This window comes from Cryptomeria japonica, chromosome 7 (assembly GCF_030272615.1).
Source record: "Cryptomeria japonica chromosome 7, Sugi_1.0, whole genome shotgun sequence".
NCBI classification, from domain to species: Eukaryota; Viridiplantae; Streptophyta; class Pinopsida; order Cupressales; family Cupressaceae; genus Cryptomeria; species Cryptomeria japonica.
The window spans coordinates 799,540,728-799,567,276 of record NC_081411.1 but is presented as its reverse complement, the minus strand read 5'-3'; the positions used below and the strand labels follow the sequence as shown (position 1 = coordinate 799,567,276).

Sequence of the window (26,549 nt, the reverse complement as noted above, 5' to 3'; positions counted from 1 at the left end):
GAAAAAGAAGAGTGAACCAGTACAATAGAAGGTTTCCATGTCATGAGGTTAGCATGGATGTTGTGTGCTTCTATAGCACTACCTCTTGTCTTGGTGCTGAATTTGGAAGTGTAAGTGTCAATCAGTAGGAGAAGATGAAACTTGCTCCTCGGGCTATTTAAAGGGGAAGAAGAGTGAGACCAAATAGGCACGGAGGAAGAAGCAGGAAAAGATGACCATGGACTGGCATTGTGCATTCAATGCACAAGTGATATCTCCTATAGTTTAAAGGAGATGTAGGACTTAGAGGGAGTTACATATTGATCAAATCATTCACCCCTTAGTTGAAAGTTGTCAAGGAGATGAACAAGCAGCTACCAGCAAGATGAAGAAAATAAGATGGTAGTGTGTGTGTGTAGTTACGGCCTTGACTACACATGGTCTACTGCTACAGGTAAAATGAATGGTAGCAAAGGAAACTGGAACCAAGTAACAAAGGTAAAAAGGAATGTGACCTAATAGAGACAAGAGATTGATATGCAAAGCATGTTACTGGAACAGATGTTGATCAGTTTTGCTAAGCTATGTAAGTCAATGAGTTGAGGGATCATTGCAGTAACTCTAATGGCTTGGATGGATATGGTTATGTCTTAGGTGTAATTGGATAGGACCTGAATGACATGTATTGGTCTATTAGTTGATCTCATATGGATGCATCTTTATGAGTCAATTGGTTGGATAGTTGGCAGTGTGGTCATGATGGTAGAGGTTACAGGTACTAAAGTGAGTACCATTTTGAAATCTGGTAGATGAGAAATGAAGACCAGAAATCTGTGGTTCGGGGGGAGTTTAGAGCTACATGTTAAGATTGATATCAGATAGACTGAACACAAAAGCAGATCAAGTAGATTCTCAAAGAAGGAGAGAGACCAGTGTTTGTTGTAAAGGGTTGTTTGGTACCTGAGCTTTCCATCTCAAGTGTTGATGTTTGAGATGATGTTGTGCATAATATTCAAAGGGGGAGATGCACCTGGTACAAAAAGGGAGAAACATTTCTATCAGTGCTCGGTAGATACAAGGAGGAATGGTATCCTGACATTGCCCTTTGCCATTATTGTCAAATGGGGAGAAAGTTACTGTAGTATACCAGATACTACATGTGTTGACATCAATGCCAAGGGGGGAGATTGTTGGCATTGTGTTGTCATTGATGTCAACCAGTATAGGATGTTACTGGCATCACTAACATTGATGTCAACTAGTGAACAAGAGGTTATTGGCATTAGATTTTGATGACAACCGAAATAGAAGATGTATCGGTATGTTTGATGTGTAGAAATGTGACCACTCTGAAAAAGGGTTGTTGTTATGGTGTTGCATACAACCAGCATGAAGAGAATACATGATGAGAATTGGTAATGTTGAAGTGGCAAAATACTGTTTGGTTCACATAAACATTAAAGGAGAAGTAGAAGGAAGAGTGGGCCACTAGATTGCTAGTGTAAGGATAACTAGAAAGACTCCCACCAGATGAAGAAGCTATCAAGGGATAGGTTATAGATTGATAGAGTATGTTCCCTCTGTGTGCAGGATGACATATTTCATGTGGATGATGTATCCTCCCCTCAGTAAAGTCACACTTGTACCGATAGAATGATTCCCTAAGATAGGCAGGTGATTGAATGCAAATACTGGTTGTACAAGTGGAAGATAAGGAAGTCTCCAGTACATAAAATTAGAAATGTACATCGGATAAACAAGATGTGTCACCAAGATAGTGAAGGAAGAATGAGGAGTTGAGATGGTGTGTTTTTCATCTTGACAAACCAGATGAGAGAAGAACCAGTTGAATAAAGAAGAATGATAGTGAGTCTGTAGGAATATACATGGGATACCAAGATGCTAAAGGAAGGTTGTTGCAGAACAGTTGGAGTGTGATGACTTGGTGTCATCAATATGTCTCATCGGTAATATGGACAAGGTGCAAGTTCAAAAGAGTCCCATCTTATAGAAACTTGGATGTTCTAGATTGACATGTCTGAAGACCAGTCTGAGTGTTGCACCGGCTGTTCAGCACAGTGCAAACATGGTGAGGTAATTGGTAGAGTGTGAGACATTGGCAGAGTAGTGAAGTGCACACACAAGGGTTACACCGACAAACTAAAAAGGTCATGACAAGAAGGACAACCGACAAGATGGTTAGTGACCATAGGGTTAGTAAACTGATATGAGTGTACTAATTATGAGTGTGGTCAGTGACTAAGTGAAACCGATAGAGTAGTGTGATGAGGTGGATACCAATACTGATGCCATGTGAAGATGAAGTGGAAAAATTGCATGAAGTGGCAGTTGGAACATGCATAGGTCAGTGAAGTAAGGTCGATGAGGTAGTTGTGATTGGTCTGACATTAATGGTGACTAAAAAGCTCGAGGTAGAGTTGAAGAGTTGTATGGCTTGAGATCTAGGACAGATTGATTGTGCGGATCAAAGTAAGTGAAGGAGATAGCTGGACCATTTATGGCGATTGACTAAGAAAAGATGACAGATTGGTTGCAGGTTGCTAAAGAAGGAAGGCATGTTTTGGAAGACACGATATTGGCAGAAATGTGTAGGTAGTCATCACAGAGTTGTGATCTGATCAGATTTGATTGGATTCAATGTGCCTCATGATTAGTGGAGAAAACCCTAAGGCACCAAGTTCGAATTGGTATTTGGCAGGAAGTTTGGGTTATAAATATGCAAGCCTAAGAGATAGTAAAGTGCTGATGAATGTAAGAAGATTGTGCTGTTGCAAAGTGACTAAGTGTTACTTCTACATGTGAGAGAAAAACAACCAAGTGCTCAACAAGTATCTGAGAAGAGAGTGAGAGTGATTGAGAATTAGGCTAAAGTGTTCAATCGACATCAGATCAGAACTGGTAGTGACCATACCGATTGAGCAAAAATGAAGGAGATTGCACAGAAGGCAAGCAGAGAACTAGAAAAGTGTTGTACTCGCAAAGAGAAGAGAGTATGGTGAAGATCCATCAAAGCAGAAGAAGAGGAGAGGTGTACCGGCAGGGAAGCAGTAGATGAGAGCAGCATGAGAAGTGAGTCAGTGTTGTAGAGAAGTTATCTTACCGATAGAGTAAGGTATATGAAATGGTTGCAAGATTCACTTATAACAAGATAACTACTTTTTTATTTGAAGTTTACTTTAAGAACACTGAGTTGTAGCTTAGTGTAGGGGTTATAGCTCCTTTGGGTTGTAGCCCATAAAGTCAGGGGTTGGTGCTCCTTGGGTAGGTGCCCTAAAGTCAAGGGTTGGTGCTTCTTTGGGTTGTAGCCCATAAAGTTAGGGATTGGTGCTCCTTGGGTTGGTGCCCTAAACTTTGTAATAGTGTTTTCATTGTGAGGCTAGATTGGGGCAATAGTCTCTAGCAACATTGTTCAGCGAGGTTTTTTCCCATCCTAGGTTTTTCCTCGTACATCTTGCTGTTTTGAGATTCCTCTTTGTGTGTGATTGTTTTGAGTTGGTCTCCTCACTAACCAATATGTCTCCATTGTGTTAGATCCCATAACTGGTATACACATAGTAGTTAGTTAAAGAGAAAAAGATTAAGAACCACTGATTCACCCTGCTCTTAGTGGTCCATTGTGTCTAACAGTACTATCAAAGGTTTATACAATCCCACATTCTGACGACTAACCTTTGCTACGTGACAAACTCTATAAATTTTTACATATTTCTTTACATCCTTTTCAATTTGGGTCCAAAATTACTTCTCTCACTAATGCTATTGTTTTGTCAACACCAAAGTGTCCAGATAATCCTCCACTATGTTTCTCATTAATCTGTTTCTCCCTCATAGAACTCTTAGGTATGCACAACTAAACTCCTCTAAATAACATCGCATCTTGAATGAAATAATCCAACCACTAGCTTCTATCCACCACAATTTTTTCTCTACATGCTCTCCAAGGTTCTGCAAAATTTGGGTCATCATCGTACAAGGTCTTCAATTTCTCAAATCCTAATATTATCACTCTCATCTCAGTCAGTAAATTCCTTCTCCTACTAAATGCATCAAAAACTTTGTTAGATTTCCCAATTCTATACTTCAACACAAAGGTGTAACTCTACAAAAATTCTACCCATCTCACATGTCTCTGATTCAACTTACTCTAACTATTCAAATACTACAAAGCTTGATGATCTGTATACAACACAAACTCCTTAGGAAACAAGTAATGCCTCCACTTCTTCAAGGCTTGAACTATGACATAAAATTCTTGATCATACACTGAATATCTCCTCTGGGAATCATTCAATTTCTCACTAAAATAAGCTACTGTTCTCCCTTCCTGACTCAAGATTGCTCTTATTGTTGTTCCGCTTGCATCACAATCCACTTGAAATACTTTATTGAAATCCGTTAAAGCCAACACAGGTTGCTCAGTCACTTTCTACTTCAATAGTTCAAAACTTTTGTTTTCTCCAATGGTCCACTTGAATTCCTTCGTATCTCCTCTCATGGTCTCAGTCATAGGGTTACAAACTGAACTGAAATTTTTGATGAACTTTTGGTAAAATCTAGCCAAACCATGAAATTATCTTACCTCTCCAATGCTTTTTGGTGTAGGTCATTCAATAATTGCTTTCACTTTCTTAGGTTCCATCTTCAAACCATCTTTAGATATCACAAATCCCAAATAAACTAACTCATCCTTTATGAAAGTACACTTCTTGATATTTATCAACAACTTTTCTTCTCTCAACCTCTGCAAAACTTGTCTCAAATGCAACAAATGCTCCTCTTTTGTCTTATTGAAAATTAGAATGCCATCCAAAAACACAATAACAAACTTACCCAATAATTTCTTTAATACCTCATTTATCAGCCTCATGAAAGTGCTTGGAGCATTAGTTAACCCAAAAGGCATCACCAACCATTCATACAATCCTTCATTTATCTTGAATGTTGTCTTCCACTCATCTCCTTCTCTGATCCTGATCTGATGATATCCACTCTTCAAATCTATATTTGTAAAGTATTTTTCTCACTCAAACAATCCATTATGTCATCCATCCAAGACAAAGGAAATCCGTATTTCACTGTGATCTTGTTTATTGCTCTGGAATAGGTACACATTCTCCATTCTCAATTCTTCTTAGGTGCTAACATTGTTGGCACTGCACAAGGCCTCAAACATTTCTTCAACAACTCCTGCACTTTTCTATTTAGCTCTTCATTCTCTATTGGTGTCATTCGGTGTGCAACTTTGTTAGGCAAACTAGCTTCGGGAATCAGGTCAATGCAATGACTGATACTTCTCATAGGTGGCAATCCATCTGGCACATTATTTGAAATTATATCTTCATATTTTGTCAATAAATCTTTTATCTCTTTCAGTTGTTCCTCTTTTGGTTCTGGTTTTTCAATCTTCTTAGGAATTAAGGCAAAGCACACATTCTAATGTCTCAATCCATCCTGGAATTCCTTCCATCCACCAAACAAATTCTACCATTCGTGCAAAATTCATTCTTCAAAGGTTCCTCCAAGGGCAACAAGGTTTTCTTTATCCCCTTGACCACAATAGTGTATGTATTCTTCCTCCCATCATGTATTTCCTGTCTATCAAATTGCCAAGGTCTATGCAACAAAATATGACAAATATCCATAAGCATAATATCACACAAGACTTCATCATGATAATTCCCAATTTTTTAATTTCACCAAACATTTCTCACTCACTAACAACTTATGTTCATCCTGAATCCATGCTATCTGATAAGGCTTAACGTGTTTCAATCTTTTCAAATTCAACTTATTCACCATCTCTTCCAAAACAATATTATCTAAACTACCACTATCAATAACAACTTTACAACACTTACCAGATACCTTACATCTAGTTTTGAACAAATTCTTCCTCTGCAAGGACTCTTCATCTAGCCCGGTATGACACAAAGCTCTCCTTACCATCAATAGTTCTCCATCTTCTGGTTTATTATCAGATCTAGTGGGGTTTTCTTCCACCACTGCTGCTCTTCTAGTATTCTCTATCTTCTTACACTCAAAAGCATTATGTCCTTCTCCTCTACACTTATAGAAAGTTCCTCTAAATTCTCTCTTGTCTCATCTTCCAAAAATTCTCATTCCAGTAGCCATCCAGTTCTCTCCTCTGGTAAAAATTTCTATCATCTTTTCGATATGAATTACCTTCTTTGCTCACTTCCTTGTCCTTGTTTTGATCTGTACAGGTACCTCTTGTTGGCAATTGACAATCAATTGGTTGGTTTCACTATGTTGTCATTGATGGAAACATGGTATTGTGTTTTGACTTCATGTTTTGGTTTAGTTGTGTACCGGCAGACATTTCACAGACACGACACTCACACTAGCAAGATAGAAGGATTTCTTTGGTTACCGATAATGCAGGCTGACATGGTTTAGAAAAAGGTTATTGGTACTAGAGGCCAACATCTCTTAGATCTGACATTGGCAATTTATTTTAATATTAATGCATTCATGTTATCTAGCCGACATGTAATTTGATATTGTATATATCATTGTAAGCCGACATGAGGCATGATAAATTGTAGGGTATATAGGTAAATTTTATAGATCATTTTGAGATAATATCGATCATCATGCAAATATGTAATTGGAAGATGCCAAATATATTAGAGAGATTATGTATGTCAGGATATTTATGTAAGGGTTATTCTGGTAAAGGGTTTAGGGTTTCAGACTGGAACAGACAGAGCTTAAACCGAAACTATATTCTGGCATAGAAGATGCTATCTTAGAAGTTCAACACTTCTCTGGATTGTAGTCTGGATTTATATGTAATCAGTTAGGCTCCTTTTGTGATTGAGCAGTGTGCTCTAGACTGTAAGCCTTCCTGCAAGTGCAGGCCCCTTATATTTTGTAATATCTCTTCATATGGCCAGTGGATTGATATTGTGGGTCACAAATCCCATCGTGGTTTTTTCTCTTTGAGGTTTTCCACATATAAATATGTGTGTTATTATTCTCATTTATAAGATTGGCTTATTGGTTAATTAACTTCTTTCAATTTTGTATGTATCGGTATACCGGTTGGTGTATGAATGTTTTAATAAGGCTAAAATTGAATATTCCAGTATAACACTAATTCACCCCCCCCGCCTCTCAATGTTATTGGATTCCAACAATTGGTATCAAAGCCTTGTGCCTCAGAGGAAGTTTAATAGCTTGAGGAAAATACTGAATATGAAATCCATGGACATGGCCTTGGACAAGCAACTTGAGATGGCACTTGAAGATTATGATGCTAAAAGGTTGAAGAACATAAAGCTACAAGATGAATTGAATTTTGCTAAGGAATTCATTCTTGTCCTACAAGAGAGATTATCATCTGTTCAAGCTAGGAGGAAGGAACTTTTGCAAAGTTGGGATGATGAAGAGAAAGATGTACTTAAGGAACAATGTCAGAAATTGAGTCAAAAGAACATGGTTATGAAAAATGAAATGCAAGTTATAACTATGAGAATGTCTAAGGAGATTCAGGACTGAAATAAAAAGGATGAAAATCTTGTTGTATCCTTGAAGAACAAATTTGAAGAATTTGGTAGGTTGGTTCATGAGAATGATATGTTGAGAATTGATTTAATACAATCCCAGAGTAATGAACAAGAGCTTGAGAGACAAATGACAATTCTGAGAGAAGATCTAACTACTGCAAGTGAGTATAAAGAAAAATTCAAGATTACCTCAGCATAGCTAGATGAGTTATTGAAGATACAAAGGCAGATTGGAGATTCCAATGGACTTGGATTTGAGCAAGGATAGAGTTCCGATACTACTAATGAAGATCAAAACCATAAGGCACCAGTAAGGAAATTTAATGCTTATAAGTTTAATGGTAGATGTTTTGTTTACAATAGATTTGGTCACATGGCTAGGCAATGTAGAAATAGAGCAAATCAGAACCTTGATTGTGCTCCTGGTAAATGTTCTAAATGCATTAAGTATGGTCATAAGACAAAAGATTATAGAATGAATGTTAAATGCTATGCATGTGGAAAGTTTGGACATATGACTAATCAGTGCAGGTCAAGCAATTTCACCAATTTTAGCAAAGCAATTCAAAGGAACAATGTTACATGTTATGCATGTAATGAAGTTGGACATATTGATAAGTTTTGTAGAAGCATAAATCTACCGGTTGATAATGGAGGATCAAATGAAAAAGGTAAAGAGAAGGTTAGTGAAATCCGACAAGATCATACTCAAAGATGGGTGAGGAAGACTAAAGAACAATCATCAGATGGAAATGCACTGGTTACTTATCCAGCAGAGGGTTTGCTCGTGCCTCGATAGGTAGCTCATCCCATAACTGAGGCATATGCCTTAGGGGTAGGCAAAATTCATGAAGATGTTGCATATGCCCTAGGAAGAGGTTCTGAAAGATGTTCCAGACATTGGAGATGCTTATCCGTCATGGATATGTTCTGTTCGAGATCCGATATATTTCACCAACAATCATTTATGTCAATAAAAAATTAGGGGTTTTCTCGGAGGTTAAAAGGTTGAATTCACTTCATTATTGATCACCTTGCATTCAGAGTGATTTCAGAGCGACTAAGAGAGATCAAGGCATTTCAGAGAAATCAAATTTCTTCTTGAGTGATTTCACCAGTGACTAGAAGAATTTGTTGAGGATTTTCACCGAAAGCGATCAACAAGTATTTATCTTTAAACATGGAAGTGAGATCATCATCTATTCCTATCTTTATTGCAAACCTGACTGTAGTAGAGGTCAAGGACCGCCCCAGGCCAATTTTCAAGTGGTATTCGCATGTGGCTACCCTGGAAGATTTGGTTGGAACATTTTCTCATGTTCCAGAGGGAGTTGTCTATGTTGAAGATGTTAGGGAATATATACACTATCACATTGAGGACTTGGGAACATCAGAAATAAAGGGCATGCACATGAGAGAGTTGATGGGAGAATCTGGAAAGATCAAACCGACATACAAGCATATTGAAGACTTAGGGTTTACCGACATTCTGGATATTCTAAAATTTGAAGATGAGATAATTAGGTATGTTTTGAGAAGAATGTTAGGCCCAATATGGAAAGCTAATAAACTGAGAGGGGAGGGGTGAATCAGTACTTCAAAACTTTTCTTCAACAATAACTTTACTATTATGCATAAACTGAATAGTGCAGTAACATAATATAAAGCTAAAACAAATAGATAACAATCATACATGATTCACTCCATAACACATATATTTTGGTTATGCAGAAACTCTTGGTTAGAGAGAAAAACTGTGGTGGGGATGGCACCCACAACTTCACTACTGCAATAATAAAGGTTGCTCGGTTAGAGCTACATGTTTAGCTATTTCTGATAGCTTACCCTGTTAGGAGTATCAAGATCTATTAGATCTACCTTGCTAAAGGATTTTACAACACTTAATCTAAATGTTGCACCTGGTTAGAGGCTTTACAATTTATAGACATGATTAGAGTCTTTTACCCTATTAAAGGTTTCTCTTACAACTTCAAAATATTACAATAAAATCTTTACAAATATCTACAACTTTACATCTAAAATGTTATAGCAGATTCTATGTGCTCAGAATAAGATTACCTTGCTTATAGCATACCTCGGTAACCCATATAGTAACTCAGTAAACCCTTCTGTTTACTCTGTTCTTTGACTGTTCTCTGGAATCCTTCTCAGTGACCTTTGTGCCTCTGTAACAGTCATAACACTTAGTGCTTTCAGATGTCTTGCTTCATATATTTCTCTATCTTCCTTTCTATCATGCTACATGTATATATCTGATCTTAATCCATGTTGTATAAATAGATCTCTTATGTCGATGATCCATTAATTGCTTCGATCTTACAAATATGTTTTATCGAATGAATAACCATGCAAAATATTTCATTGGTTAGATGACCTCAAAATCATACACAATCTTTAAGTACAATTTCCAATGTGATAACAGTTCTATGTGCCTCGATCTTGTAACATGTTTTCATATGTGTCCAAGTTCAATGAATCTGGTAACACATTTCACTTGGTGCATATCAACTTGGTGTGTCATCTTTTCTGCTCGGTAGACATGGAATGATACTCGGTAGATAGCTCGGTGTATACTATGCTCTGAGACTACTTTCTTCTATAACCGACTAGACTATGCATACCGGCTGAATATTTCGATAGAGATAACCGACTAGAGTATATAGAATAACTTTGAACATAAAACTAATGGCAACTTGATAAGTAGTAACAAAGAATACATGGGGATTTTATCTGGTTAGATAGACCTTACAAGATCACCAAGGAAGTCATCCGAGAAATCACTGGTTTACCATCAGTTGAGAAACATCTAGATAAGAAGGTTTCGAATGATTTCATGAACAAAATCACTGAGACAACATCTGATAAGAGATCTATGAGTGTGAGCACTATTACTGACACGGACATTAGATTTGGTAGAATGATCATCAAGTATAAGGTAATTCAGTCAAACTGACTGAATTATGTTTCCAGTTCCTGCATTTTAGCTACATACAAAATGATGATAGAGAATGTGAAATTAGACCTATGCAGTTGGATCTTAGATGAGTTATTAATAAACCTAGGAAATATTAAGGGAGAAAAGAAGGGAACCTTCCGATATGGCAACTTAATAGTCTGTTTAATGTTATTTTTCATGAATGATACACCCATTTTTGGTAAGAGGCAATGGGCATTTGACATCCCGCTAAGGGAGACAATTGAAACATTCAATTGCTGCTTTAGGAATTCAGAGAGATGATAAAGTATGGGGATATTTCAAGGGATTTCAGAAATCTATGAAGTCTAGGGAAAGGGTTCCTGAACATATTGTGGAAAAATATTCAACTGACATATGCTTCATGGTGAAGAAGAATGAAACACTTATGGAAGTGGTTAAGCCCTGGAATATTTGGATTAAGAAAATGGGCTATGAGGTGGATGCATAGATTCTTGAGGCTTATGCAAAAATGTTGATTGATGCACCTATTGATGAGGTAGACAAGCCCTATGGTACTGCAAAACAAAAATCTCAAGAGGTTGAAACAGAGTTCAACCGGAAAAAGAGAGAGAAGCAGGAAGGAAAAGCAAGAAAATTTGTTGAGAACGTCTCACAGGACATCAAAGCATTAATTGATGTTGTCCCAGAGAAAGGCAGTAAGAGGAAGAATCTAGAAGTACACATTGAACCTGTTACAATAGAGTCTGAATCTGAGGATGAAACGCCTTTGGAATTCATGAGGGTTGTAAGGAGGGAAACTAAGGAAACTAAGGTAGAAGCTAAAAAGAAACCGTCTAGGAAGGTTACATTCACAATACTGACACAGAAGTAAACACCAAAGGCAACACCTTTAGCTGCATCTAGTACTACAAAGAAGAAAAAGAAGAATGACACTAATACAACTATTCAATACGGTAATATCATTCTACCTAAAACTTGTGCAGAGTTAGTAGATGAAATCACTAAGGATGGCATGTTAAAGAATGCACAATTCTATTATGAAAAACTAGAGGATGATGAACAAAGAGAGGTAGAGGAAGCAGTCTTATTGTATTTGGATATTTATAAGAAAGCCTTAATAGAAATTGAAAATCAAATACCGACTGAATTGTATAATATGTTAGATTCTAGAAGAGTGTCAGCTATGCAAGAAGATAATAATATTAAAATTCAAGAGTTATTATCTGTTTGTGTTACTATTGCTCCAGAGGAAATGGAAAGGACACTTGAGGTGACAGATAGAAAAGTATTTAATAGCAAACATAGAATATCTAGTCTGATGCTAGGAAGGGTAAATTAAATAATAAAGGAGACTAAAAAAGTATGGGTTAAGTTATTTGGAAAGAACACAGGTTTCTTTACTTCATCGGAATCTAAGACAGACACTATAGACACCCCGGTTGAAGGAAAAGGAAAGGGGATTATGGGTACTTCACCCTCAGTTTTAAAAAATATTAAGATAGTGTAAATCAAGCCCTCAATTGATACAAATGTACAGACAAACATTGAGATACTGGCTAAAAAAGAAAGTGAAAAAGTTGATGATGTACAAGATACTAATATTGAGGATAACAGTCCTTCAGATACAAATGTATAGGTTGAGGTTATGGTTCCTACAGAGGAACTGATAGTTACAAAGACTGCACCAAGTGGCGAAGGCACCGATGCAAGTGAGGAAGCTATAAATGATAAATCATTAGAGGAGAAGAAAGGGGAATCCAAAAAATAATCGATAGTTGGTCCATCATTGTTGTCAATTGACACCTCGTAGGTTGAAAAGAAAAACATAACAGAGACGAGTCCTACTGAACTCATGATGATGGAAACACAAAAATATATGAAGGATGGATCTACATATAAAGGGATTATTGATTAGTCAATCGTTGTCTTACACAGACTAGTCCCGGAGTGCAAGATTGACAATGAAACGAGCCCATATGGAAAGCTTAAGATAATTACTAAGTTGATGGTCAAATTTTAATTTTGGAAGCCCAAATTTTTGTTCTTGAGAAGGGAAAAGAAAAAATTATAAGAAGAGCCAGAAGTTTGAGAGGCTTGGTGAGTCCTTGGTTGGATTCACTCAGTGTACATAAGAAAGAATGTATGGATATGGTGGGAAAGACCACATCGACATAGATAAATGAGAAAGAGTCATTTGCACATATACTAAGTGGACTTGTATCCATTTCTGACACTTTCAAAATTGGTTGGGATACTTTTCTTGAGCTATTGGAGAAGCCTTATCCAAAAAAATTTTAATTTGTTAAGATCCGATAAGATATTTTTTGGGGGATATTCATTGTACAGTTTTTTTTTTTGATCTTGGAAATTCTTTTTAGAATTTTTGATGGCATTGATGTCAAAGGAGGAGTGATATAGATGTGAAAAAGAATATAAGGAGTTGTATACATTAGGTGGAGTTATAGATATGGAGATATGAGAGTATGGAATATTTGAATATTCAGCTCAAGGGGAGTAGGCAGGATGGAACTGACAGATGAAACCTTGACCATTTTTCACATGAGTGTTGCCATGAATGCCAAAGGGGGAGATTGTTGGCAATTGGCACTCAATTGGCTGGTTTAACTATGTTGTCATTGATGGCAACATGGTATTGTGTTCTAGCTTCATGTTTTGGTTCAGTTGTGTATCGACAAGCACTTCAAAGACACGACATCGATACTAGTAGGACATAGGATTCTTTGGTTACTAACAATGCAAGCCAACATGGTATAGAAAAATGTTATCGGTATTGGAGGCCGACATCTCTTGGATCCGGCATCGAAAATTGTTTTTAATATTAATGCATTCATGTTATCTAGTCGGCATGTAATTTGATATTGTATATATCTTTGTAAGTTGACATAAGGCATGATAAATTGTATAGGGTATATAGGTCAGTTTGATAGATCATTTTGAGATAATATTGATCATCATGCAAATATGTAATTGGAAGGGGATGCAAAATATATCAGAGAGATTATGTATGTGAGAATATTTATGAAAGGTTTATTTTGGTAAAGGGTTTAGGGTTTCAGATCGGAACATACAGAGCTTAAATCGGAACTGTATTGGCATAGAAAATGCAATCTTAGCACTTCAACACTTCTCTGGATCGTAGTCTAGATTTATATGTAGTCAGTGAGGCTCCTTTTATGATTGAGCAGTGTAGTCTAGGCTATAAGCCTTCCTGTAAGTGCAGGACCCTTAAATTTTATAATATCTCTTTATATGGCTAGTGGATTGATATTGTGGGTCACAAATCCCATCATGTTTTTTCCTCTTTGAGGTTTTCCACATATAATTATGTGGGTTATGATTCTAATTTATGTGATTGGCTTATTGGTTGCTTTACTTTTTTCATTTTTGTATGTATTGGTATACTGGTTGGTGTATGCATGTTTTAATAAGGATAAAATTGATTATTCCGGTATAATACTGATTCACCCCCCCCCCCCCCCTCTCAGTGTTATTGGATTCCAACACCTCTTTCTCCCATGTATCCTCTTCCTCCTTGAAATCTACCTCCAGTAAACCTTCCACCTCTTCCTCACGGTCTCTACTCATGTCTTTTATTTAACTTATCTTCAGCCTTTACAACATACTGGTAAGCCTCTTCAACACTCTCTAATTTGATCAAACTGAGTTCATCTCGTATAAACATCCGTAATCCATTCAAATATCTTGCAACTTGTTCAACTTCATCATATTCATGTCTGAATCTGATATTCAACTTGTAAAATGCTTCGGTGTACTCCTTCACACTAAAGTCCTTTTGTCTCCAATTCTGTAACTTTTGAAACAAATCCACTTGATAATTCGTTGGCATAAACTTTGAATTCAACTTAGCAACCATCTGATGTCGTGTCTTAATATTCTCTTTACCTCTCCTCTATCTATCAACTTGCAAATGCTCCCACCAAAGAGATGCATGACCTTTCAACTGCATACATGCATATTTTACCTTCCTTTCTTCTACAGTGTTTTCAAAATCAAAATACTTCTCCATCTCTGAGATCCAATTCATCAATTCATTTGAATCCAACATTCCATCATATTTCGGTGGGGTAAAATGTGGTTTAGTATTAGCCCTACTAAAAACCCTCAAAAACCTTTCCTCATCTGGATCAACCACCGATGGGTTTACTTGTTCTATTGGGGCTTCTTCTCCTTCATCATCACTTACATCTTCAATATATCAGCCTTTTCTCTAGACTGTCTCCACAACTTCCAATTGGGCTGCTATACCTCGCAACATTTCCATCACAGGAGGGTTTGCATTCCCATGCACTCCACTATTCCTAGTTCCTCTTCGCGATATATTTTATGCCAGTTCTCTGCAGTTGCAGGTCAAATACTCAGTCTTCCACCCTACAACAAAATTCTTAGGACATGCAATATTGGGAATGAAGCTCGCTCTGATATCTTTTGAAGAAGTCACCGATTAGGAGGGACCTCAATGAGATCAATTCGAATTGGTCAACAAGAGTAAACACAACAGAGACACAAAGATATGATGGAGGCAATGCATAAAAATTGATTACAATCAATCGGTAACATCCGGGTTACAGAAACTAGCTCATAGGCCTACTAGAACATGCTCAAAATACAGAATAGGTCACAACCGGGATCTCAAATCTCAAGATCTATCTCCTATGTTCTATCTTCAACCTTTGATCCATTCTTCTATGCAATAACAATGATATATACGATCCAAGGGGATCTGGTTGGCCCAAAAAGGGATCAAAACCTGAAGAACAAGACCTAACATGTAAAACCAACAAGGTCGGCCTCCGCTAAGAGATTCCTTTGGAAAATCCAAAGGATGAAGTGTAAATCACGGGAAAAGGTCAGCCACATGCCAAGGAACATCAGAATCAACCTCCAAGGCTCTGCAAGCTTCGGAAGGGGTTCTAGTAGATCACCAAAATAGGTCCAGGAAATCAGTAATAGGAAACTGTCAAGGAAACCGATAACAATATCTTGTCGGAAAATATTCCAAATGCGATGCGGTCTGGAAATAAGAAAGATGATCAAGTCTTCAAGTAGAATCCAACTGCACAGGATTCAGTGAGCCAAAACTAGTACACACAAAAAGAAATGTTGAAACCACAAACAAAAGCAAAACATAAAGAAAATGTTTTTGGTTGATGCAAGATTGCCATGAACCGGGGATGCTCCTGCATCACAATCTTGTATCTTTTTAAAAACTACAATGAAAAACCCTCACCCACATAGATATATTTGGAGATCGTTCACTAGTAATGGATGCCTTGTATCCAAATTCCATTGGTATAATATTGCTAGGCTTGGCCAAAAACCCCAAAATCTACCAATTAGACCCTGCTTTGTGAAATGCATGATATTCTCAGCCACCTCATATTGGATTTCATCCCCAAAATCCACTTTCAATAGGGATTTAGAAGGGGAAATAACTTGAAAATTTGTGGGGAGCCCATTGTCCCACGCAGTAATGAATCCCATCCCTGATTGTACCACCTTTGTAGTCACCTTATTTGCCCCTTGGTTTGGTCCATCTCTCCAATCACAATCATTGAAAGAAGACATAGGTGACAACATTGTACGAGGGTTGCATGCCTTTGTCATTCTCCCTCATTACCCGCCCTAGCCATTATCCTTGGATGTGGGGCATCGCCTAGTGAGCACCTCAAACTCGTAGCAGGAGATCACTAGTTGTTAAGACTTCTAGACTGGATCACATTTTCCAAGGAGCGGAAATATTTTCGATTAAATCTCCCAACTTGTTGAAGAATGCCTTAGCCTCCAAAGATTTTTTTAGAGGTTGCATTATGGTATTTTTGAGTATATTATATTTTTTTAAAGCATTGAGTAAATTTTTTAATCATGATCGGTGATGCTTGGATGACACACCCTCTAGTACCACGTGAAACACTATTGACCTAGAGCTATGAACCGATGAGGTCACAAATGTGGGAGATCATCCCCATTCAATAATGTTGAGGCTAAAATCCATGAGCACATTACAACAATGAATGCACAAGCTTGTGATCATAATGGCCCAGTCGGGGTTTGAACCTTGACGGTCATAACAACAATACTACCAAGTTCAAAGAACACACTATGGGATGAACCATTTTTGTGTACAATATTGACATTTAACTATATATATTAATTAATTGAAAATAAAAAATACATTATATTTTGATTTTTAATTAATAATAAATATTATCAAATGTACATCGTGATATATGGATAGACAATACACAACTTGTTTTAAAAAGAAAAGATTTAAAAAATAAAAAAAACAAAAAAAAAACTATGAACTTTAAAAAATGAAACAATTAAAAAAAATAAAATGAAAGTACTTGAATACACAAATTTAATAAAAATGATGTAGTGAAAAATAATACTTCCATTCATTTCAATTTCCTTTACTAATTTTTAAACAAAACAAACATACCTACTTAATAGTAAAAATATAAGAACTAATCAAACGAATATTATCATATATAGGTAGCCGTACAAACACCTGATTGTGTTTATGACAATAAGATTGCACTTACCCCTTTGTACGATTGCAATTTTTTTTTTTATACTGAATTTTTCACGTGGAAAATCCAATGTCTCACTGCTCACCGAACGCCAAATTTTAATGTCATGTGACTACTTTATAACCTGACAACAAATTTTTTTTTTTTGTAACTGTTAAAATTTCGAACTCTATAGAAAACGATATACCAGCTCTACTTAAACTAAATGACACAATCAAAAAAATTATTTTGTATTTATATTAAAAGATACAAATAATTTAAAAGGTGTGAACCCAGTTCGATCCGTAAGCATTGACGTTAACCATGGCCTGGGGACCAAGTCGAAGAAACGCTAGAAGACGAAATGGCATCCACTGGAACATATACAAACGATATTCTAAACGTATTGGCCCAATTGTCTTGTATGGAGCCGGCATCTCTCAATTGCCCCCCCTTACTGATTCTCTTATACTCCCCCTAAAACTGTCAAGCCATGTCTATATAACTATCGTTTAAAGCTTTGGTTCCCAAAAGCCCCAGGTTTGAAAAAAAAAGCCTAGTGGGGTGCCTAATTCTATATCTAAAATCAGAAGAATATGGCTTCTGTTGGGCGTTGTAGACTATTAGATTCTGTGCTTCCACAGAAACAGGGCAAAATTGGGCCTTGTGCGACACAAGTAGTTGTAAAACACACTTCTTCTCTTGCATTCACAAGATGGGCAAGATGTAAGCACGGTGCCGTACCTTTTCACTTTATGCTTTAATGGCTTACTGTTTTGTTTTTTTGGTTTTTTTTGTGTAAATGAATTAATTTTAAGGAGCACAACCAGATTGTTGCGGAAGGAATGGAATTCGTCTTACAATTGCAAAAACAGCAGCTCGAGGTAATTAAATTAACTTTTTTTTAATGAATACATCAATTTTCTATATGAAATCATGATTAATTTTTAGGAATTAATTGTCTGTTATTTTTATATCTGTTATAATTAAATTAACTGTTCTGATGGTTTGGACGTCTCAGAATCAATTGACCTTGCACAAAATGCATATGAAATCGATCTGCTCCCATTTGCTGAACAGATTGAGATTCAGGAGAAGCGAAACTTTGAGGTTATTCTGTTTGTTTTCAATATGTATTAGAAAATGAAATATGATCCTAAACATTGATGATCAAAATTTCTATTCAATCATATCTAATATGAACTCTAATATGAACTTAATTTGTTATCTCTGTTTAATATGGGCAGATGGGTAAGGAGGCTAATGAAATGAAAAGGTGTATAGAGATGATCAAAAGCATGTTTCGATCAATAGAAGATGGTGAAATTTCTGTTTCCCCATATGACACTGCATGGTTAGCACGTGTTCCAGCTTTAGATGGGTCTGGAGAGCCCCAATTTCCTTCTTGTTTGCAGTGGGTTATTGATAATCAGCTTACAGACGGCTCATGGGGAGATTCCAATCATTTCCATGTTCGTGACAGAATTCTCAACACTCTCGGCTGCGTCATTGCGCTTAAAACTTGGAACGTAGCTACTGGCAGCGTTAACAAAGGTATAGATTAGTTTGCTTTCGAGTCTTGCCAATTGTTTGCATAATTTGAAACTTCATGGTCTCTTTATTGCACACAGGATTACGTTTTCTTGAGGCTAGTATTAAAAAAATAAATACCCAAGATGACGTTTACAGTCCAATTGGCTTCGAGATTGTGTTTCCTGCTTTGATGGAAGACGCTAAAGTCATGAACTTAGACCTTCCTTACGATAGTGATCTCCTACATAAAATCTACAATGAAAAGGCCTTGAAATTGAAAAGGTAATTACTGGACTTTTTCAGATTTGAGCAAGATGCTTGTCGATTTCTAGGAGTTTTAGTAAGTGAATTCTGTGACTAATGCAGAATAACAGTAGACGTTCTGCATAAATATCCGTCGACACTGCTTCATTCTCTTGAAGGGTTGCGTGATATGCTAGATTGGAGTAAGCTTCTAAAGTTGCAATCCAAGGATGGATCATTTCTATTCTCGCCAGCTTCTACGGCTTGCGCTCTTATACAAACCAGTGATATTAACTGTGCTCGGTACCTTAACAAAATAATAGAGAAACACAATGGAGGAGGTAATAAATTTCATTTCTAGTTACTTGAATACGATCTTAAGGCGTTAATAGAATTCATATAGTAACATATATTCCTTACCAGTGCCCAATGTGTATCCCGTGGATTTATTCGAGCATTTATGGATGGTCGATCGTCTCCAACGCCTTGGGATTACTCGATATTTTCAGGAGGAGATCATAGACAATCTTGAATACGTATATAGGTGAATTAAACTAATTTCTTACACCCTTCAACATTTTTCAATTGTGGGCGACTTTTTTTTAGATTACTTGATTTAATCTTAGGTTTTATGATGCAGATACTGGACAGATCAAGGTATTGGGTGGGCAAGGGAGTCTTCAGTTCAGGATGTAGACGATACATCCATGGCTTTTAGACTTCTTCGATTACATGGATTCGACGTATCTAGTGGTTAGATTCCCAAACTCTTGGAGAACATCACAAGCCTGCATTTTTAAGGTGGTAGAACTAGAGCGATTAACAGTTGGAGATTAATCCTTCATATTTTGATATTGCAGAGGCGTTTTCTCACTTTAAGCAGGATGATCAGTTCATTTGCTTTAAAGGGCAAGCCAGCCAAGCTGTTACAGGAATGTATAACTTATACAGGGCCTCTCAAGTTGGGTTTCCTGGCGAATCTATACTGGAAGAGGCCCAAATGTTTACTAAGAATTTTCTGGAGGACAAGAGAGCGAAGAACGAGATCAATGACAAGTGGATTATTTCAAAGGGTTTAGTCGGAGAGGTAATGCGGCTGTTATACCTAGCCAAAGTTTTGTTTGTATTTCCTTTGTTTCCTGTTTTGACGTCATCGAAAATAACGTCAGGTCGAGTACGCTCTTGATTTCCCGTGGTATGCCAGTCAACCCCGAATTGAGACGAGAATGTACATTAAACAGTACGGGACGGATGATATTTGGATTGGAAAGTCGCTTTACAGGTAAAAATAACTACAAAACCTCGTATCAGTAAGTTTGACATGGCCTCATTTATCAAGCCACGTGACTTGAGATTTGTCCGTTGTTTATGATTTGTGTTTGGACATTACAGAATGCCGTTTGTGAACAACAAGACGTACATCGATTTGGCTAAGGCAGACTTCAATTTGTGCCAATCTATCCACAGGAAAGAACTAGACGCAATTACTAGGTACAATTTTACTACTGTATTTTTAGCAGCAATCTCGTGAGTTTTTAGTACCACTAAAATTATAGCGGTACACGTAGGGGAAAACAAGACTACTGATTGACAACTTTGTCCTCTTTTTATCTATTTCATTATTGCAGATGGTCAAGAGAATACCGATTGGAAGAGCTGGGTTTAGTACAGGATTCAATCGTACGACTATATTTCTTACCTGCTGTAGCTCTATTTGAACCTGATATGGCCGCTTCTAGGCTTGCATGGGCATACTCTTCCATACTTATGACTGCAGTGCGGAACCTTTTCTCCCAGTGGCATTCATCCCCACATATTATACGCCACTTCATTGATGCATTTGCGAGGTAATCAATCATCAGTTGTAATGCTTCAGAGATTTAAGATTTCAAAATCAAGGTCTATGTTCAGTTAGATTCATTTGATTTCACTAATTAAAAGTTCATAAAAAAAAAAAATTATCTAGTGGATCAATAGTCACCAGAAAAAAAAGTTAATGATTAAATCAATTGCGCAATTTTATTGGTACAATAGTGTACGATTATTTAACATTTGTGCAACTTTATTAGTACCAATAGTGTATGGTATTTGTGCAACTTTATTGATATCAATATGTTTTGGTGGACATTTTGAAATGACATTTTTTTTATCCTTAGGCACATAATGGATCCCACAACGTGCAGCATATTTACTAATCCAAGAAGCCAAAACAATAGCTATAAATAGTTAAGTTGTATATAAAAACAACAAAAAAAAAACTTTCAAAATCCGATATACTATTTAGACAATCTTATGAAATATTTTTAAATTTAATTATATTAACTTTTCCATAAAAAATATAAGAAAAATCCAACATAATCAAATTCAAAAACATCTCAAGATCATTTCATGTTGTCGTTACAACTATCAGTACAGCCGATTTAAATGATTCTTTCCCACATGCAGATGGTTGATTTGCTTTTTCTTTTCTATTTCTGATAGCCTCGTACCAAATATCTTGTCACAATATTCTTCGTACCCAAGAAAAATAGAAATCATGTTTGGGAATTAACCCTCTATCATTTCTTATGGCTAACCAGAGTCTTATCGTCCGACACTCCTTTACATTTTTTAACGCTCGGCTTTAATACGCAAATACTCTTTTGATCCGGCCACCATGGTCGACTGAGAAGATCGTTGCCACCCGCATGGATTTGTATCCACAATCTTCAATGGGCGACAGAATCAAGAATAATTATAGAAAGCTATTTGCATCCAGCTCATAGGAATCCTTTTAACCTTTTGTGTCGTCACAGAATCACACCTGTCAAACGATATCACATGCCAGTTTTTCCTCACTACTTAATGAGATTTTTTAACGTCTGGGCCGGTGCATTTGAAGTCGACTAGGATTTTAAAAATTTCCTTATTTAAGATACGATTCTCTGAGCTCTTTCAGCGTCATTCGACAGATTTTAACTAAATATTTCATCCTTATCTTTTCCTTCTACTGAAACTTTCGAGTTGTGCAGGGGGAATCTTACAGCCACGCAAGAAGATATTCCACAGTCCACAACACGTCTTTTGACGTGTATGTTTCGGATGATCAAAATGCTCTGTGTGGATGGCGGCATTGCGCAGGGGCGGGACATCAGCGACGTACTAAGAAAAGCTGTAATTACATGCAAAACCGAGAAATTCTCGTTACACTCATTTTTAACTAACTAGACCAATTATTAACAGCCTATAATTTAATTTATGCTACTTCTGGATTAGACTTTGTTTTTTCAAAATATAATATTCATTCATATTAGGATAAGAGAGCTAAAAGTTACATCACATTCCGTGATCTATCATCAGAATGAAAGAGAACTAAGAGATGCATCAGGATTAAAGAAAACTATGAGATCTATCATCAGGATGAAAGAGAACTAAAAAAATAAATCATGCTTCTTGATTCATCATCAAAATAAAAGAGAGTTAAATGTTACATTGAAAACATCTCTTAGCTCTCTTTCATCATGATGATAGATCATAGAATGTGATGTATCTCTTGATACTCTTTCGTCGGAATAATGAATCACAGAATATGATGTATCTTTTAAGTTTCTTTCATCCTGATAATAGATCAGGAAGTGTGATCAAAATGTTTTAAGAAAAAAGAACTTACACACTGTCTAATCGAGAAACAGTATTAAACTAACTAGACCAATCTCTAAGCAAATTGCATGGCACTACAGTGGCAGTCGTGGCTGGCGAAAGAGGCGGAGAGATACGACAGCTCGCACACGGGAGAAGAAGATGAAGGAGACGTCTGTCCAGAAACAGAGATCATAGTGTTGTCAGCATCATTCTTGGGCGGAGAAGTAATCTCCTGCGATTCGAAATGCCAACCTGATTTCACTCATACCATGAAACTGACAAAAAGGGTTTGTTCTCTTCTCCAGGCAGCCAAGACCTACAAGGTACTTACCTAGATCTCATACTACGATTCATCCTATACAAATTTTCTCAGACACTTATGATGCCATTTCGTTTCAGGAGAAGTTGGGATATGGCTGTCATGTGTCGATTCCTTCGGAAGAAGACAAGTTCAAACATCTAAAACTTAGTGCTGATGAAGCAATGAAGGAACTGGTTTTGGCGGTACATGAGGGGCACAGGGGAGTTCCAAGTATAGTTAAACGCGTGTGTCTGAATGTGAGCAAGAGCTTCTATTATGCCGCACATTGCAGCAATAAGGAGATGGACGATCACGTGGAGATGGTACTATTCCAGCCTGTGGAGTAATGCATACAACCAAAAGGGTCTTCATCATTTCTATGAATATTATTGTATATTCGTCTGCTGATAAATTATAACGCAATGTAGCGTTCATCTCTTATTAGTCCGAACGCTTGGGATCTTTTCCAAAGTATATTTGTCGTTGCTCTTGACGTATAGATGTTGGTATATTTCCCTGCCAGATTGGTTCTTGGTCTGTTCAATATTTTTCTTCTGCCATTGCCATTGGTCTTTCTGTAGACCGCCCTCCACGTTCCCTATTGAAATTCTTCTCAGTGCACAAATCAATTAGAAAATATGCGACAAAAGACCTGGCGACTTCGCAAACTTGCAACCATGGTAGTGGCAGAGAAAATGACAAAAGAAATTATCGTGGTGATAGCAGTGGAAACAGCACTCATATGGGAATGGGCGTCTCGTATGTTACAAACAAAACCCCATTATTAATCGCTAGCAAATCAATTATATCACACATTCTGCCAGTTGATTTTGACACTTTTATCTTGTTCGAAAGATCAAATGGGTTATCGATGCAAGCAAGAAATTTATATCACTTATTGTTTTATTATTATTTTGGTGGATTCAAGTAGTGACTGTGTTATGATTTCTTTCTTTAATTATCTCCTCAATAATGTAAACTTAAAACAATAATACGACGTGAGTACTAATGAAAGTTTTTTTGAGTTATTTAAAGTTCAAATCAATTATTGATACAAGCAAGCAAATTATTTCAATTAGTGTTTAATTATTTGAGTGGATTTTATCTAAAAAAACAATGTGACGTGAGTACTAATGAAAGCTATTTTGAGAGGATTAAAGATATTCCCAAGAAAATCTAATTAAATTGGGTTTTATAAATTTTTATTTAATATAAATTATATAATTAAATATTATAAATAAATAGCTTATATATATATAGAAAGAGAGAGTATATATAAAAATGTTGTTGGTGTTGGGATCTTCTAATGGACATCTAATACCTTGTTGATGTATGGAGCAAGCCACACAACTAGATCTTCTCTCCCTATCCTCCATCCCTCCCCCCTTTCTATATTATATTTGTTTCTATGATTTTATGTTCTAGGATTTTGCCTTGTATGGACAATAGGGATGTGATTTTTTCCACTCACTTTTTTTGAATATGGGTCATATTATTTAATAAATGATATTCTATACACCTATTCTTAAAAAAAGGTTTAGATTTTATTAAATTTGTAAATTTGGTACACTTATTTATTGATATTTGATAAAGAAATGTATCTATAAATTTTCATAATGAAATGCACTAAAATGGGAGTGTAGCCTAAGAGCACAAACTAGGAACCATTTCAAAACTCTTTTATTAGGGACTATATACGGTGAAAATGGATGATGAAAACAACAATATTGAAAGACTAACAAAGATCCAACCACAAAACCCTAGCGTAACAATGAAAAAGATCCACCATATACAAATGAAGATACCTAAGATCATGTAAATCAAAATTAAACAATGTATACCATTCACATGTCAAGTAGGGTTTCAATCTTCATTTCTTCCTATCTCCATTGATCTTATTTGATATATTTCCTCTCAAATTTTATATATGCACAAGAGCTCAACAAAGACTTAGAAGAGGATTAATGAATTAATTAAATAAATAAGAATTTATTTAATTAATAGAAGACTTAAGATAAAATAATTAAATAAATAAAATATTTATTTAATTAGATAGGACAATTTTAGGTGTCTACATTTTGCCCCTCTTTAGGACAATGCAACTTGTTCCATTGGCTCAAAGAAGATAAGATGAACTGATACAAAGTTTCCCCATGATAGGAATGATATGCCCCCTCGAGAGATTGGATGAGTTTGTTTGAAAAGATCGCAGACAATCTCTCGATAAGAAAAAAAAAAGGCTAGAAAGGATTGATAAGCTAGGATGACAAGGTCACGTAGGAAAAAGAGACTGACAAGAGGAAGAAAACCTGACATAGGAGACTAGGTTTAAAGAGCCTATATGATAGGGCCACAAGGAAAACATCCTCATTTACATACACACACCTAAGAGATCAGAGTGTAGAGAGAGAGCTTAGAGCAGTCAAAGCAATCAATGATGATGGATAGAGTTCATAGGTTCGATCGAGTCCGATGATATCAAAGACCAGATGACATGGGTGAGCCAGTAAGTACCTCAAAGACTCTTTGTATATTTTTGCATTTATTGATGTCATTAATGCACTTTAGGGTAGATAAGCAAAAATGTGAAATCGGTGTTTTGCACTGCGAGCGTGTCTAGGTCAATGCCAAGCGCATCAAAGTAGGATAAGTGCTTCTAGGTCGAGTTTGGTTGCCTCTAGGTATGTAATCGCATCTAGGTAGGGATAAAGACACGTCTATGTCAAGAATACATGTCCGTGTCAAGGGGGAGCGTTTGTGTAAGATAAGCGCATCCATGTAGAACAACAGTATATCTATGATGTATAGGTGCATCTAGGGCAAGAAACCATGTCTGCATTATACAAATGCATTTGTGTCTAAGTAGGATCGAATCGATAGTTTTGTGATGAAAATACAATGTCGATTGGATGAGATGCTGAGAGGATACACTCAAGCAGGTGCCCTAGAGAAGACAAACCGAGAGATAGGCTAAAATTGACAATTTTGTGATAACACATGCATTGCCAATTGGATAAGCTACCGGGAGGACACACTCAAGCAGGGCCTCTAAATAGGATCAAGTGCAATGTGATGAACATATAAAATAGGATGCAGTGCCATGTGATAGACATAAGCACTAGGATAGAAGTAGCACTATGTGATGAACATGAGTACCACTAGGATTGACATGATTAGTTTGATTGGTTGCAGGAGTACTTGCCCCAGATAGAGTTGCGGGAGAGATTTCCTGTGACATAGAGGTTATGATTAGAGTTGGCCTTTGAGGAGTGGGGAGTTTTTGAGGCTATGGGATTGAGACACATCATTTATCTGCTTGAGATTCAGGCGAATAGAGGATTATTGACTACTCTAGCAGAGAGATGGCACTCTGAGACTTGTTTGTTTCATTTGTCAACTGGCAAGATGTCAATCACGTTAGAGGATGTTTACAGGATCTTGAGGATACCGATCCACGGCAAGCTGATATCGTATGACAAAGAGAGAGACATGGATGCATTTAGATGATTCTTTGCAGACCCAGAGCTGGAGATGAGATCAGATCATGTTAGCTAGGAGGTTATTCTTTATGTTGGACACAGACTATTTAAAGTAGTTGGAGGAGTGATTAGTGGTTACCTTTGTCTAGACAGGGAGACATGGGGTATGGTCGTTGGCTGGGGGAGGACTCTAGAGACACTCATGACACAACACACTAGGTATGCATGGGGTCCATGTGTATTGGCACAATTATATCATGAGCTTTACTATTTTGTGTATCTCGGTGGTTGGGGGCTAGGTTGCGGGGTTACTCTGCTATAGGTATGGTCATA

General features: G+C 36.7%; 1 protein-coding gene across 1 annotated transcript; it reads left to right on the top strand.

The window, feature by feature from the left end:
• Positions 1 to 17,437: 17,437 nt before the first annotated feature.
• On the top strand, positions 17,438 to 23,649 carry LOC131057154 (ent-copalyl diphosphate synthase 1). The gene is made up of 15 exons (XM_057991339.2): positions 17,438 to 17,765; positions 17,870 to 17,923; positions 18,061 to 18,149; positions 18,287 to 18,593; positions 18,671 to 18,854; positions 18,939 to 19,156; positions 19,239 to 19,359; positions 19,456 to 19,568; positions 19,676 to 19,902; positions 19,985 to 20,097; positions 20,208 to 20,306; positions 20,444 to 20,662; positions 21,827 to 21,968; positions 22,535 to 22,759; positions 22,836 to 23,649. Exons 1-15 carry the CDS (start codon positions 17,636 to 17,638, stop codon positions 23,082 to 23,084), a joined length of 2,490 nt encoding a protein of 829 aa, XP_057847322.1. The 5' UTR covers positions 17,438 to 17,635; the 3' UTR covers positions 23,085 to 23,649.
• Positions 23,650 to 26,549: the final 2,900 nt, after the last annotated feature.

Coding starts and splice junctions, on each gene's coding strand:
- LOC131057154 (XM_057991339.2), top strand. CDS start 17,636: ATGGCTTCTGTTGGGCGTTGTAGACTATTAGATTCTGTGCTTCCACAG. Junction 19,157..19,238: donor AGAGAAACACAATGGAGGAG/GTAATAAATTTC, acceptor ATTCCTTACCAG/TGCCCAATGTGTATCCCGTG. Junction 21,969..22,534: donor GCGACGTACTAAGAAAAGCT/GTAATTACATGC, acceptor ATGGCACTACAG/TGGCAGTCGTGGCTGGCGAA.